Source organism: Triticum urartu, chromosome 1 (assembly GCF_003073215.2).
Source record: "Triticum urartu cultivar G1812 chromosome 1, Tu2.1, whole genome shotgun sequence".
NCBI lineage: Eukaryota > Viridiplantae > Streptophyta > Magnoliopsida > Poales > Poaceae > Triticum > Triticum urartu.
In genome coordinates, this window is record NC_053022.1 from 11077457 (window position 1) to 11093267 (window position 15811).

The 15811-nt window shown below is 44.3% G+C and overlaps 1 protein-coding gene across 1 annotated transcript; it reads left to right on the forward strand.

Annotated features, from left to right (window-relative positions):
• The first annotated feature begins 13237 nt into the window (after positions 1-13237).
• LOC125534586 (defensin Tk-AMP-D2-like) lies at positions 13238-13985 on the forward strand. The gene is made up of 2 exons (XM_048697795.1): positions 13238-13421; positions 13507-13985. The coding sequence occupies exons 1-2, from the start codon at positions 13352-13354 to the stop codon at positions 13683-13685; spliced, it is 249 nt and encodes an 82-aa protein (XP_048553752.1). The 5' UTR covers positions 13238-13351; the 3' UTR covers positions 13686-13985.
• The last annotated feature ends 1826 nt before the right edge of the window (positions 13986-15811 follow it).

A 15811-nucleotide genomic window follows, 5' to 3' on the forward strand; every position in this document is an offset into this window, starting at 1 on the left:
TCCTCAGAAGCAGACTCCTCCTCTGAATCCATTTCCTTTCCAACAAACGCACGTGCCTTGCCAGATGAGCTCTTCTTGTGTGATGAAGACTTTGAGGAAGACTTGGAAGAAGACTTTGAGTATTTCTTCTTCTTTTTCTTGTCGTCAGAGTCATATTCCTTGCTCTTCTTCTTTTTGTTGTTCTCATTGTCCCACTGTGGACACTCAGAGATGAAGTGGCCAAGTTTCTTGCACTTGTGACATGTTTTCCTCTTGTAGTCAGGAGCAGGAGCTTCATCATTCCTTGAACTTGATCGGGAAGACTTTCTGAAGCCTTTCTTCTTGGTGAATTTTTGGAACTTCTTGACAAGCATAGCAAGTTCCCTTCCAATGTCTTCAGGATCATCAGAACTGCTGTCTGATTCTTCTTCAGATGAGGAGACAGCTTTTTCCTTCAAGGCACGAGTTCGCCCATAGTTTGGACCGTAGATATCTCTTTTCTCCGAAAGCTGAAACTCATGTGTGTTGAGACTCTCAAGTATGTCAGACGGATCGAGTGTCTTGAAATCAGGACGTTCTTGAATCATCAGGGCCAGGATGTCAAACGAACTATCAAGTGATCTCAGCAGCGTCTTGACGACTTCGTGTTTGGTAATTTCAGTGGCGCCGAGGGCTTGAAGCTCATTTGTGATGTCAGTGAGTCGGTCAAATGTGTGCTGGACATTCTCATTGTCATTTCGCTTGAAGCGATTGAAGAGGTTGCAAAGGACACTGATTCTCTGATCTCTCTGGGTTGAGATGCCTTCATTGACCTTGGAGAGCCAGTCCCAGACCAGCTTGGATGTCTTCAAAGCACTCACACGGCCATACTGTCCTTTGGTCAGATGACCATGGATGATATTCTTGGCAGTAGAGTCCAGTTGAACAAATTTCTTGACATCAGCAGCAGTGACACCTTCTCCAGCCTTGGGAACGCCGTTCTCGACGACATACCATAGGTCGACGTCAATGGCTTCAAGATGCATGCACATCTTATTCTTCTAGTAGGGATATTCAGTTCCATCAAAGACGGGGCACGCAGCGGAGACTTTAATTATCCCTGCAGTCGACATAGCTAAAACTCCAGGTGGTTAAACCGAATCACACAGAACAAGGGAGCACCTTGCTCTGATACCAATTGAAAGTGCGTTATATCGACTAGAGGGGAGTGAATAGGCGATTTTTATGGAAGTCTTCAGAACATGGGAGTTTTGAAGACAAACGATAAAATTAAACCTATTACCATGCGGCGGAAGGTAGACTACACTAGGCAAACCATAGTCAAGTATTCAATGAAGTGAAAGCACAAAGACTAATAGCAGCTAGGTAGTAAGGATCAGGTAGGATGATATTGTGAAGTCAAACAGAACACGCAGTCACTCAGTGAAGACAAATGATAGAGCAAACATACAATGACTTCACAAGGAGGAACAGTAAGTAAAGTGAAGTGAAGATGAAACCAGTGACTCGTTGAAGACAATGATTTGTTGAACCAGTTCCAGTTGCTGTGACAATTGTACGTCTGGTTGGAGCGGCTAGGTATTTAAACCTTAGGACACACAGTCCCGGACACCCAGTCCTGAACACGCAGCTCAGGACACCCAGTCCTCACCGTATTCTCCTTGAGCTAAGGTCACATAGACCTCGCCCAATCACTCTGGTAAGTATTCAAGGTAGACTCCCAAACCTTCACAGACTTCATTCACCGGCAATCCACAATGTCTCTTGGATGCTCAGAACGCGACGCCTAACCGGCTGGAGGATGCACAGTCCTCAAGTGTAATAAGTCTTCAGATCACACAGACAAGAAGACTTAAGTGATGCCCAATTCTCTCTGGCTCTGGGTGGTTAGGGCTTTATCCTCGCAAGGAATTCCTTCTCAATGGCTTCGAGGTGGGTTGCTCTCAAACGACAAAAGCCGTACTTTCAATCTGAGCAGCCAACCGTTTATGGTTGTAGGGGGTGGGCTATTTATAGCCACTTGGCAACCCGACCTGATTTGTCCGAAATGACCCTGGGTCACTAAGGAACTGACACGTGTTCCAACGGTCAGATTTCAAACTCACACAGCAACTTTACTTGGGCTACAAGCAAAGCTAACTTGTCCGACTCTGGACAAGATTCGCTCTCATAGTCTTCACTCGAAGACATAGGTTTTTGGTTTAGGCATCACTTCAGTCATTCTGACTGGTTTTCTTGGACCCCACTTAACAGTACGGTGGTTCCTATGACTCAACACAAAAGAAAAAGACCTACGAAAGATCTAAGTCTTCGAGCTCCGTAGGCTTCATCTCGTGTCTTCTCTTGTCATAGTCTTCAATGTGAATATCTTCATATACCACCTTTGACTTCAATGTCTTCATACATTTTTAGGGGTCATCTCTAGTAGTAAAACCGAATCATGAGGGACTTCTACCTGTGTTATCCTGCAATTCTCACAAACACATTAGTCCCTCAACTAGGTTTGTCGTCAATACTCCAAAACCAACTAGGGGTGGCACTAGATGCACTTACACCCATGCGCCTAGAGAGAAGAGGGGGCAAACCCTAAGGGCAGATGGGCCCTAAGGCCCATGCCTGGTGCGCCTCCCTCTCCCCCCACTTGGCCGCCACCCGAGATGGGGATTGGGGCTGCCGCCACCCCTAGGGTGGAAACCCTAGGTGGGGGCGCAGCCCTCCCTCTCCCCCTATATATAGTGGAGGCAAAGGGGCAGCCCAACACACGATTCGATCTCCCTGTTGGCGCAGCCCTACCCCTCTCCCTCCTCGTCTCTCGTAGTGCTTGGCGAAGCCCTGCTGGAGTCCCGCGCTCCTCCACCACCACCACGCCGTCGTGCTGCTGCTGGACGGAGTCTTCCCCAACCTCTCCTTCTCCCCTTGCTCGATCAAGGCGTAGGAGACGTCACCGGGCTGCATGTGTGTTGAACGCGGAGGCGCCGTGTTTCAGCGCTTAGATCGGAATCAACCGCAATCTGAATCGCTACGAGTAACACTCCTTCATCCGCGTTCTTGCAACGCTTCCGTGTCGCGATCTACAAGGGTATGTAGATGCACTCCCCTTCCCCTCGTTGCTAGATTACTCCATAGATTGATCTTGGTGATGCGTAGAAAATTTTAAATTTCTGCTACGATCCCCAACATTATGCAAATATTAACCATTTCTGTGTTATCAACCATAAACTTGTGACGAATGAATCTCATAGCATAACATCAATCCGGGTCGATTCAACACAAATGTTCTCCTCACATTGTGCCCTCAAAGTTGCTGGCATAGACATGCCCATGATCAGGAAAACAAAACCATCATGCAACACTTGAGCTAGTCTTAGAGGCCAGACTAGGAATACTTCTTACCGTTTATTATTCCACACGTGCATATGAGTCTTCCTCCGAACCTCGTGTTATTGCAGACTCGAGAACCATAGCAGTTATAGCATGGAACATAAACATAATTATGAACATGGAGATAAATAATATCATTTATTATTGCCTCTAGGGCATATCTCCTACAACTTTCCCCCTGGAGAAGGTGGTTTCTGAGTACGACGTTTTGGCCGTCGACCTACACACGAGTGAGCACAAGAGGCTTCCCCATCTTGCGCGCAATGTACGTATGCCGCCCTATGACGCCGGTTGCGGTAGCCTCGATGAGTGCGCCGGACCGGTGTGTGTCCCATCCTGGTATGTGGCTGTGATGGGGCAACCGGCATTAGATGTTAAGTTTTGGTACGGTGTCTAAGTATTAGGCTCGGACATTCGGCACCCCTGCATTAAGGGGATAGGAATAGTGACAGGTGTCGCCAATATGGTGGCTTTAGACTTACTGATGTAATGCTTTGTAAGGTCTCTGAAAATAATTAATAAAATGGTTGCATGCATCGCTTAGATGCAGAGGCCGGGGGTAATCCTTCTTTTCTAAAAAAGACGTATGCCACCCCGTTCCTATTTGATTACATTTTCTGCATCTTTCTAGCTCGTAATGTTTTTGATAAAGGACGATTTTTATTATGTCAAAAAGTAGCATTAAGCAGATACAAAATAGAGTAACAGCTAACCTCTGCATAATTAAGATGCACATAGTCAAACACCAAAAGTCTAACAATAGAAAAATAATAAAACCGACAAAACGGCAACAGTAGAGTCCTATAGATCGACACTATGCCTATGTCGAAAGTGGTGGTTGATCAATCCGGTGGTTATGCTGCCACCCATGTTGAGGAAAAACCTCCGTAGCCGCCTGCTGCAACCACGTACACACCGCCTTGAATAGCGGTTGACGCATGGCTTGATGTTGAGTCCCAGAAATTCGACAGTGTCATGCTTCCAATCATCTTCCAAGGCCTCGTCGTCCCAGCTTACATGGGAGGAACTCTCGAAATAGGTTTTCGTCCCGCTTTATAAATAAAGCAACGGTCCATACAATCCAAGTTCAACCGTACTCAACATACAACGGCTGGGGCCATAGCCCAATCCAGCCCAAAAAAAGCATAAAAGAAATAGAAAGAAAAAGGCACCTAGTGGCGTCCGCATAACGGCACTACGAGGAAGATAGTCGACGCGCCGAAACCAGAAGCGCATCCATCATCAATCCAAGTCGGTCGCGATCACGCTGCCTCGAGAGCGGGTGCCAGTGCTGCAGGAAAGCAAGGAATTTGAAGAGGGAGTCAGACGCCTTCCTCAGGAAAACCTTCTCTATCACCATCTTATTCCTAGTCATCCAAAGAGTCCACGTCATCGCCGCAAAAATAAGCCAAAATAGGCGGCGATGATGTGACGATTGTAAAGCTCTAAGTTGGAGGAACTCAGCGAGATTTAGGGCCTCCCATTCAGGCCCCAACGCCTCGCGGACATACGTCCAAAGTACCATCGCGGCGGTACATGAGAAGAGGATATGTGTCCCGGTCTCTGGTACCGCACAGAGAGGGCATAGACCATCACCAGGTCCGTGCCGCTTAAGTACCTCTGTCCCTGAGGGGAGGCGATCCCGTAGTAATTGCCAAACAAAGATCTTAATCTTTAAAGGGATGGGGGCTTTCCATAGCGGGGACAGCCAAGGAGTGGCCTGAGACAGGCAAAGGGCATGGTATGCCGTGCTCACAGAGAACTCCGCCGACGACGCGAGCCGCCAGGATACCGTGTCCGGAAAGTCCGGGAGCACGAGCGGGAGGGCTTGTCCAAAGGTGTGACGAAACCCAATGTTCCACTGTCCAGCTTGGAAAGCCGTAGCCACTAGGACAGATGGATCCGAACATATCGAGAATAGGCCCAGGAAGGAAACTCGAAGGCGTTCAGCATTCAACCAAGGATCCAACCAGAATTGGATCCCTTTCCCATTCCCTAAGGAGAAGGAGATCCCTAGGCGGATGTCCTCCTTGATCCTTTGGATGGCTCTCTAGAATTGTGAGCCTTCCGACCGGTTGCATGCTAAAAGCGGGTCTCCCCTCAGGTATTTTGCTTGAATGAGCTGTAATCATAATCCTCCCTCGCTTTTACATGGGAGGAACTGGTGATCTTAAAGTTCTTAGGAGAAAATCTGGGGAAGCTGTGAAGGAAATCATGGAAGTCTATGAGGAGCGCTTGTCCAAGTTTAACTACTTAGCAGGAGATTTCATCAGTTAGCGGACATCAGCCATTTTCCAATGGTTCACCTCTTGCGGGAAACTCCTATGGATCGGCGTTTGACGCATATCCACATGTGAAAGCATGGATGGCTGGCGTAATGGATCGGCCTGCTGCGAAGAAGGTCATGGTGCTAATGAAGACATTTGGTTGAAAAAGAACTATACAATAGTCTGTGTATTGGAGATGAATGTTGTTGGAACATGATGTATGATTGTGGTTTCAGAATCTTATGATCAAGAAATGGGACAAAAGATGAGCTATTGCAACTGTCATTTATCGGTCATATTTGATTGGTTGATGGTGTGTTTCTTTCCATTTCCATCTTGTTGGATTTTATTCTTCTTTAATGATACACATAGGTAGGGCGTCAAATATGGGTTCAGCCCTGATGGCCTGGGAATACAGGTTCTCGTTTCGAAGCCCAACTCCTAGAATATCTCCAACGGATCGGATGAGTCGACCAGCACCCACTACTCAACTACATGCACGTAGCTAACAACCTGGACGTGGCCCGGCTTTGTAGCCCTCGGCTACCCACGCATGCAGCGCCCGACGCGGCCTTCGCCACAGCCACGGACAGGCATGCGCACGAATACATGTCATGGATTCGACGTGGACGCGCTCACGCCGGTCACCAACCTAGGGCATGGCTTATTCGCGCCAACAATATAATCCCGGGTCTGCGGGATCCTTTGTGGCTGCCGGATCTGCTGCTCCCATATATCCCATGTGCACCCGTCTTCGTGAAAATATGCAGCTTGTGAAGGGGCGCACTGACGGGATCATGACATATATACTTTCCATTCGTGAGCCTGTCGATCATACTGAAGTAGCTCAACATCCCAAGTGGAAGTGTGCCATGCAAACTGAACTTGATGTGCTCCGAGTCAATGGCACTTGGGAGCTTGTACCTCCTCCACCTAGCATTAACATTCGTGAGCCTGTCGATCCCAAAATATTATAAAATATGGAACATTTTATAAAATGTAATTTTATATTAAAACCTTAATTTTTTAAGAAGCAAAAGATTTTTTTTAGAAAATGAGAACATTTTCTGAATATTGAGAAAATTTAGAAACAGGGATTTTTCAAAAGAGGAACCGAATTTTGGAAGCTGACAATTCTTTGTATATTTGTACAAAAATTGAAATTCTGAATATTTTGTAAATTTTTAGTTAATGGAAAATTTTAAAATAAAGAAGGAAAAAATGAAAAATAAATATAAAAGAGAAAGAGAAAGTATCAGAAAAAGAAAAATAGTAATATAACAACAAAAAATTTGCAAATGGGCTGGCCCAGTCTTAGGTGCCCTGTTGGAAGCTTCAAGTATTTATTGCTCCATGCAACAAAAAAGGTATTCCCAGCTACGTGGGCAATAATAAGTGGGCTGGCTTCATTGGGCCTGAGTGCGCGCGGCCCAATTTTGGAATTCTGGACAGACAGTTTTTCTTTTCTAGCGGATAGACGCACAAAAATTTAGTACCACCTCGGATAGAAAACCAATATTTTCGACGGTGAACGGATGAAAAAATTGGAGAAACACACCTTGCTTTATTAGTATTAGTAGGGGTATAGAAAAATTGAGGGGTGTCACTATCTTTAGGTTAGTCTATGCCAATGAAATTATTGTTACCAGCTCCTCGCCATCTGCCATAACCCAATTGTTTCCTGGTATTCACTCTTCAGGACTCATTTGCCATCAAATATCTCGTCCCTCTTGATTATTTCTTGGGTGTGCAGGTCACTTCGTTGCCGAGGGTAACTGCCCTATCTCAGCAGATATTGAAAAGGCTCGACCACGCACCCATGTCTGCTAGTGAGAAGTTCAGAAGGCCATGGATTCCCCAATCTCTTCAGCTGATTACACCAAGTACAAAAGCTTGGTTGGTGCTTTTAAGTATTTGACCATCACACGGACTAACACTTCCTTTGCGGCAAAACCAAGTCTGTCGGTTACTTCATCCACCTGCCCACAAGTGGTCACTTCTGTACAGTCAATCGTATATTGTGGTACTTGAATCATAAATATGACATGGGACTATCCATATGCAAGTCTCCATCCATGCTGCTTAACTGCTTCCCGGACGCAGAATGGGTAACCAGCGGGTTTGCACTTTTCCTTGACTCTAATTTGATCTCATGGAGCTCAAGGAAACCCACAATCATGTCTTGATCGTGCATAGAATCAGTCCCAAGCCAATTGTACAGAAGTAATCTGGATACAGTCCGTTCTTAGCCAATTGGGTGTACTTCTGCCCCATCCACCTATTTCATTATGTGACAACCTTGGAGACACCTAGCTATCTGCAAATTTGATGTTCTACGCAAAAAATGAAGCATAAAGAAGTGAATTTTCATTTTGTGAGAGAAAGGGTTGCCGCGAAAGCCTGAGATAACATGGGACCTATATCTCACTTATAGCGAGACGTAGGTCCGCCTCGCTTCTGGCGCTCGGGGCACACTCACATTAGTGGGATGGCCCATGAGAGTGGTTTTAGGCGGGTTCTAAACACCGGTTCAGACCGGTTTTGAAACAGTCCAAGCAGGGTTTTTTTCTTCTTTTTTCCGGTTTGTCGTGTTTCTTAATTGGTTTACCCAGTTTTCTTCAGTTTATTTTTTTCTCTTACTTTTTCTTTTCAGTATTTTTTCTTTTTCTTTTTTCCTTTTTCTTTTTTTTCAAATAGATATCTACTTTTTAATACAAGTTGTACATTTTTAATATACACCTGAAACATTATTTTGACACACGTTGAAGATTTTTTGAACCATGACAACTTTTTTAAAATCCATGTTAAAAAATTCGAACACGCGTAGAATTCTTTTTGAATGTACGAAACATATGTTTTAATTTACATGAACATTTTTTATGTTTTAGTAACATTTTTTTGTAAAATCCACCAACATTTTTTGAAATCCATAAACATTTTTTGAAAATTGCACAATCATTTTTCTAATGGTACAAAATACTTTTGTTAAAATTACATGTATATATGTTTATATTTTACAAACAATCTTAAATTTCATGAACATTTCTTGAATGGTAAAAGCATTTGTGCAAAATTGCATGAACATTTTTTACATTGTATTGAAACTTTTCAAAAGTATCAAGAAATATTTTGGAACCAAATGAAAATTTTCTAAATGTCATGAACACTTTTTATATTTAAAAGTTGTGAGAACAGTTTTTACACTTCAGGAAATCATACATACCTAAGAGATTCATCATCCTATCTTATTTATCTTGACATGCAACCTATCCATATCATCAAATAGGTCCAGCATGCAGTCTGCCACAAATAACATTAACTACCTTTTTTCGTGCACTCTCAAGCAGCCACGTCATTCTAGGTTTCTTTTGGTACATGTATATGTCTTGACGTTATTTGATCCAGTCTAGATGTCCAAGACGACTTCGTGTCCAACCATTTGGTTAGAATGCACGCGTTGTTAATGTGATTGTCTGATTCCAAAAGCCGAAACGATCGCCTTTTCTCATTCCATTATCTTTGAGCATCCTATCCATGTCTCTTTTGCTCCCCATAGGCCACATAATTCCTCAGTTCTCTATCTTTGTTGTCCATGCCATGCTACCATCCAGATTAGTTGTAGATTTGGTTGTTGCATGTGGCTGGCTCCTTTTGGCATTTCCATGTGTTGCTCACTCACTATGCCCAGGTCTTTACGACGCTCATTGCCCTCAATAGCGCCAGAGCGAATGACTGGCCGGCCGACCATCCTACCTTTTCTACATCTGGTCCACAACATACAGAGATACAACATCACAAAAGTGTGTATGCTTTATCCCCTGTCATTCATCTTTGTATGTTGTTGACTACAAAATACAATCAAACCGTGTGATTGGATTTCTTTTCACGTCCAAATCAGTTTTTTATGGATTATAAAAAGAAAACCAAGTCATTTGAACTATTTTGGTTGTAGGGTTCTGTCACATTTTCCCAAGGTTTATGTATCCTATGTTATTGAAAAAATGACCCAAAGCAATTTAAAGGTATGCTTTCTAAAGTCTTCTTTCCCATTCGTGAAATTTGACAGTAAGATCTTTTGTGGTCATTGTTTATGTTAATACTAAATTTGACTTTCATACCAGATGGACACAATGTGACTAATTCATGACTAGAGACTACAGTTTGGCTGATGGCATGTATACAGTAAAATTTATGTGTTGATAATAGCACAAGCTATAAACTATAAAACTCTATCTATGTGCTCTTTGTTTGTGCATACTATTATATATTATTTCATGAGGAACTACATGACTATTATGTAAAATTTTGATTTCGTATTTAGTTTACATTTTTATCCTTGAATTTCCGCAGCAACGTGCAAGGATTTGTGTAGTTTTTTAAATGCATGATGATTTTTTAAAAATTAAGTAAAATATATTTTCATTTCAGTAATATAAATAAAAATAAGAAAAGGAAAAACCAGCATTATCTTTAGGCGAGCGGCTGTTTCGTCTCCCAACAGAGGAGACAAAGCTCTACCCCTGAGATAAGTCCAGGAGAGCACAGCCCAATGTCCTGTCTCGGGCCAGATCACGATAAATGAGAACGGTTTCAGCGCCATAGTGTTCACATGGGTTTCTACAATTTTTCTCTTTCGTCTCTATAGTAATCTTCGGTTTTATGCATTGCGTTTTTACTTTTTATAATAACGAATATTTTAATAATAAAATTTAGAAAATAATTGCATGATTTTTAAAATTTTGAATTTTTTATAAGTGGATGAGCAATTTTTCTGCAAAATAGAAAACATTTATTTAGATAAGTTATTATTTTAAATGTTTAGCATGTGTTTAAAAAAATTTCAACATGAATTTAAAATATTGGACCCCGCTGCCACGGGAGGGTAGAGTTCTTTTTCATAAGCACGTATGACTATATTCGGAATACATGCCTACATTATATTGATGAATTGGAGCTAGTTCTGTGTCACCCTATGTTATAACTGTTGCATTAATAATCGCATCCGGCATAATTCTCCATCACCGATTCTTAGGTGTTCGAAATTCAACGCTTGCCACTGGCTCGCATCCTTAGGGTGACTCAGCATCTTGTCTTTTTTATTTATCTCCGGATCATTTCCGTCATCTTCTCGCTTCTTCTCCTCCCTATCCGCATGCCAACGCAGGAGCTTTGCTAGCTTAGGGTCCGCGAAATACCGCTGCGGACGAGGAGTGATCGAAAAGTACCACACCACTTTTCGAGGAGCTTTCTTCCTCTTCTTGTATCGAGTGACGCCGCACATCGGACATATGGTAGACTCCATATGCTCGTCCCGATAAATGATGCAATTGTTCATGCACACATGGTATTTCACGTGCGGTAAATCCAGAGGACACACAATTTTCTTCGCCTCCTCGAAACTGGTCGGGCACTTGTTCCCCTTGGGAAGATGTTCGTGCCAGAATGACCGGTACCTGCAAACACAAACATATGCAACACCACAAACATACGTAGATCTAGGCCATAAAAAATGTGTACGTTGTTGGAGGGAGAAAAAAGTAGATCTAGAACATAAAGAAAGCTTTCCCCTTACTTACCTATCAAAAAAAAGAAAATTTAACCACTTAATTTGGGTGAATCTATGGTGCAAATGAGGTGAGGAGGAGGAGGCAGCCAAGATCAAGCTTGGTAGAGGTGGAGAGAATGAAGTGGGAAAAGTGAGTGTGGTAGGTGGCTGTCAAAAATATCTAGCTGCTCCCAGGTTACTAATGGCGCACCACCTAAGAATGCGCCATTAGTAACCAGGGTTACTAATGGCGCTATCCCCTGGTGCGCCACTGCTAACAAATTTTTTTATCTTTTTTTTTCAAAACTAGTAATGGCGCACCACACACCAGGTGCGCCATTAGTAATGTGGTCAATAATGGCGTACCTATATCTGGTGCGCCACTGCGATATAGCAGTGGCGCACCACATACATGGTGCGCCATTAATGTCCATATTAGCTATAGCCGTTTTTCTAGTAGTGACGAATTTTCCACCCCGTGGGATTGTCCCCATTAAACTCCGGGCATTCAACCCTAGTAGTGCCCGATCTACCACCAGAGAACCCATTGGTGTTGCCCTGTTCATATGGATTTGGAATAGGAACGGAGGGAAAGGGTGTCCGGAAAGTACCATTGGTCGGGACCGGCGCTTTGAGGATTGGTTCCCCAAGTGGCAGGGCCTGAGTTGGTGTTGCATAGCAGCGGCCAAACTGCCCGTGGTCGTCACCACCTGCGCCAGAGTCGGGCAACGACGCGTCCGCCGTCGTCGAGGATGAGGGACCCAGTGCCTTGCCCGATGCGTTCGCACTGAGCACGATCTTGGCGAGCTGCGCGCGAATGTCCCCGAGATCGTCTTGGAGACGCCCGACGGTCTCATCCACCCCGGGACACCAGGCCGACAGGTCGTTGACCACCGGCTCGAGAGATTGCAGCAGCGGCTCCATCTGCGACACCGCGGGCTCAATCTCGTCGAGGGAGGGCTGGATCCCGAGCAGCGCATGTGCGATGCTGCTCCTCTCCTTGGCAGCCTCCTCCATCTGCTTTTGGAAGTCCAGATCCGCCATGATCTGCTTGAGACTGCGAGTCTTCTTCTTCTCTAGATCGGCTGCGGCGGAAGGAACATTTTTGGGTGGAAATTTGAAGCTCTAAATACCAGATGATACGGTCCTGGGTAATAATCTTTCGATCTATCTCTCAATTACCAAACTCGGAGTACAAATTGGTAGCTAGGTTGAATCAGCAAGAAAGGGGACCGGGATTTAGAGCCGGGGGTGGGAGGAAGGATACATCGCCCAACAGCGCCACCAGTGATCTGATCCAACGATACCCTAACTCACGCCCACTCCTGGTATATATGGTTCACTTGCTCCAGGTCGGTCCAATGAAACGCGAGCTGGGCCTCCTCTCCCGCCTGGGCCTGGGCTGGGCTGTAGCGGAGCCGACCTTGGGGTCCGCCTATGTAGTTCCCGTGACAAGGGAGTAGCTTGTTTTAAATTTGTCTAAGATACATATGTACTCTAAACACATTTTAATGTTAGATACATCCATACCTAGATAAATGTAAGACAAATCTTTTTAGGACTGAGGTAATATTAGCGAATATCACTTAGATGGTTTGGAGCGGATCATATGGATTGCCTATGTACAACTGTTGCAGCCGATCATGCACGTACCACTGATTCGGAGCGAGTGCGATCCGCCCATGGCCACAGCTGAGGGGGTGGCTATCTGCTTGTCGTTAGCATGGTCCCAACGGGTCTGCTGGCTCCGGGCTCTCATGTCTCATCGCAAGAAGTGACTAGGCGGGTAAAATAAGTAAAGTTGGCAGAAAGCAATGAATCCAGCGGTCAGCGTGGCAGGGAAAAGCATCGGCATTCACTGCTGTGCCGACGAGCTCCACTCACTCAGCCGTAGCCCGGCCGGCCTGAGCAAGCACATGTCGGCATCGAGTGAATTATTGGAGACACCTGCTGCCATGGCAACGTGGAATTGATATCTCCCGCCCACCACCACTAATATCTACCGTACCCCTCTCTCTCTCTCTCTCTCTCTCTCTGGCTATATAAACCCCTGCCTCTTCTTGTGTCTGCACCACCTTCGCATTGCTAGCCCCACGTAGACGCAGCAGCAGCAGCAGCGAGCTCTGTCGGTTCTCTATCTAGCATCTCCGGTGTGAAGCGAGCAAGCAGAGAGAGAGAGATGGCGTCCACTCGTCGCATGGCTGCCGCGCCGGCCGTCCTCCTTCTCCTCCTCCTGCTCGTCGCCACAGGTACGCCCGCCCATCCATGGTTCCTGACTCCTGACCATCTGTGCTCAGCGATACTTAATAATTACTTGCTGTGGTTGCATTGCAGAGATGGGGACGATGAAGACGGCGGAGGCCCGGACGTGCCTGTCGCAGAGCCACAAGTTCAAGGGCACCTGCCTCAGCAACAGCAACTGCGCCGCCGTGTGCCGCACCGAGAACTTCCCCGACGGCGAGTGCAACACGCACCTCGTCGAGCGCAAGTGCTACTGCAAGCGGACCTGCTAAGCAACACCAGTCCGCGCGACGTCCTCCGATGGATGCTTGCTACTGGGCTAGAGCATCCATGCCATCCCTTAGATCTGTTCGTCCCTACTCCGTCTATTTCCGTTTCCTTTACGTTGCTCCTAGGGATGACTGAAAATAAAGTAGCTACCTGCACCCTCGGCATTGGCTGTTCGTCTGCATGTATGCTGTTTAAGTGTTCGTGGCTTTAGTTTGTGCTGTTGATGTAATAACGATGCCACTGACAATTTGGCTTCTATGTCTTGTGTTGGAACTTTGAATCAGCAGGTTTGTTGGCTTGTCTGTTAAACGGAGCGAACACTTTTTTTCTGTTTCTTTTTTTTTCTGCGAGAGAAACAGAGCAAAAAAAGTTCATGTAGCGAAACGAATTTCCCAAGCTTCTCAACTATTTTAACTTGACGTGCATGAATGGCTCTGTTTTTTAACATACAAGTTAAAAAAATTCAAATACATGTATGAACATTTTTCAAATACACATAGAGTTTCGTTTAATGGTAAGTTTCTTTTACACTATATAAACATTTTTTCAAATAAATGTTCGAATTGTTTTTTAAATACACGTTGAACATAATTTTCAAGTACATGTCAAAGAATTCGAAGACACATTGGATTTTTTTTCTAATGGTACCAAATAGTTTTTGTAAAGATTGTTTGCACCGTATAATCATTTTTTATAAAGTTTATCTAACATATTTTTGAAATCATGAGAACATTTTTTCTAATGTCACAAAACATTTGTTTGAATTTTACAAAACAATGTTTTTAAATTACATTGTATAAATATTCTGTAAAAAATTCATGAACATTCTTTGAACAGCTGAAAAAAAAATTGAGTCACGGACAATGTTTCTCTGAATAGTACCAATATTTATGATGTTCACCGTTGATGTTGCACAGGCCCAGACTATGCATAACTCTTCTTAGACAGAGAAATGTTGCAGATGCACCACTATAATTATATTTATGACAAGTGGAAAATCTACAGGAAAGAAGAAATTAAATGCATATTAACACTAAAACCATTTATGGGCCACCCAGTAATGCGGCCCAGTCATGCTTTTGGTTTTTAGATTTTTTAATTCTAAATAATATATTAATATTCCTCTTTAGCTTTATTCATATTCTGTGAAAGGTATCTTTCAGAAACCAGTGGGGACTTTTTGTGGAAGTACTGTATATTTTGTAATGTTAAGCAGATTAGAGAAGTCCCCACAAATAATCATCATAAACCCTAATTTCAAGGATTTCTTTTCATGTTTCTTAATCAAGAAAGGCTCCTTCGTTGCAAACAAAGAAAATGTTCTCCCTGTCCTCTTTGTTTCCTTTGGTGTTTAGGTACAACGCAACCCAAATACTAATCCTAGCTAGCAGTTTTCTTTAAGAAAATAAAAGGGTTATGTTTGGATATTTGGCTTGACCATCCACATAAATATCCTCTTCATTTGACTTGCACGATCATTGAAAATGTTTAACATATTGGCGGAGCTTGAAACAAAATGTTGCGCAGGCGAGGTTGAAGGAAATTGCTATAGGTGTATAGAGAACGCTTGTGGTCTGCGCGCACAAAACAGTCGGCCCTGACTTATTTCTGCCACCGCACTTGTGAGCTTCTTCATCCCTAAAAAAGAAAAAAACTTGTGAGCTCCTCCGTTCATTAGGCTTTTCTGTTTGAAGCGTGTGTCACTGCTCACACAGGTTGCACGGGTGGGCTTACTATGCAAACGTCCTGGATAGTCCAATCAAGCACATCACTCCAAAAAGCTATCACAATCATCACACCCCATATCCGCCCCAATCACACGGGCAGCTGCCCCGACCAAAAAAAACAGTACCCAACTGGATTCCGCCCAAATGCTCAAACTGACTGGCAGTTCCCATATCCAGTCTAAATCTGAGGTGAATACAAATGCGTCTGCCACGTCGGACTGAGCACTAGGGCCCGTGTCAATTTGCCAATATCGCCCCCCCCCCCCCCTCCTTGCCGCTCAGGTTACCGCCATTGGACGCCGGCATCGAACACCGCCACCAGACTTAGAAAAGAGTAGGGTATGTACCCTTTCGAATTCGGACGAAGAAGTCGAAAATGATTTAACGTATTCATAGTTACA

Excerpts from the sequence above, each read along its gene's own strand:
- LOC125534586 (XM_048697795.1), top strand. The coding sequence starts at position 13,352 with ATGGCGTCCACTCGTCGCATGGCTGCCGCGCCGGCCGTCCTCCTTCTC. Across the intron at positions 13,422-13,506 it reads CCTCCTGCTCGTCGCCACAG|AGATGGGGACGATGAAGACG; the intron begins GTACGCCCGCCC and ends GTTGCATTGCAG.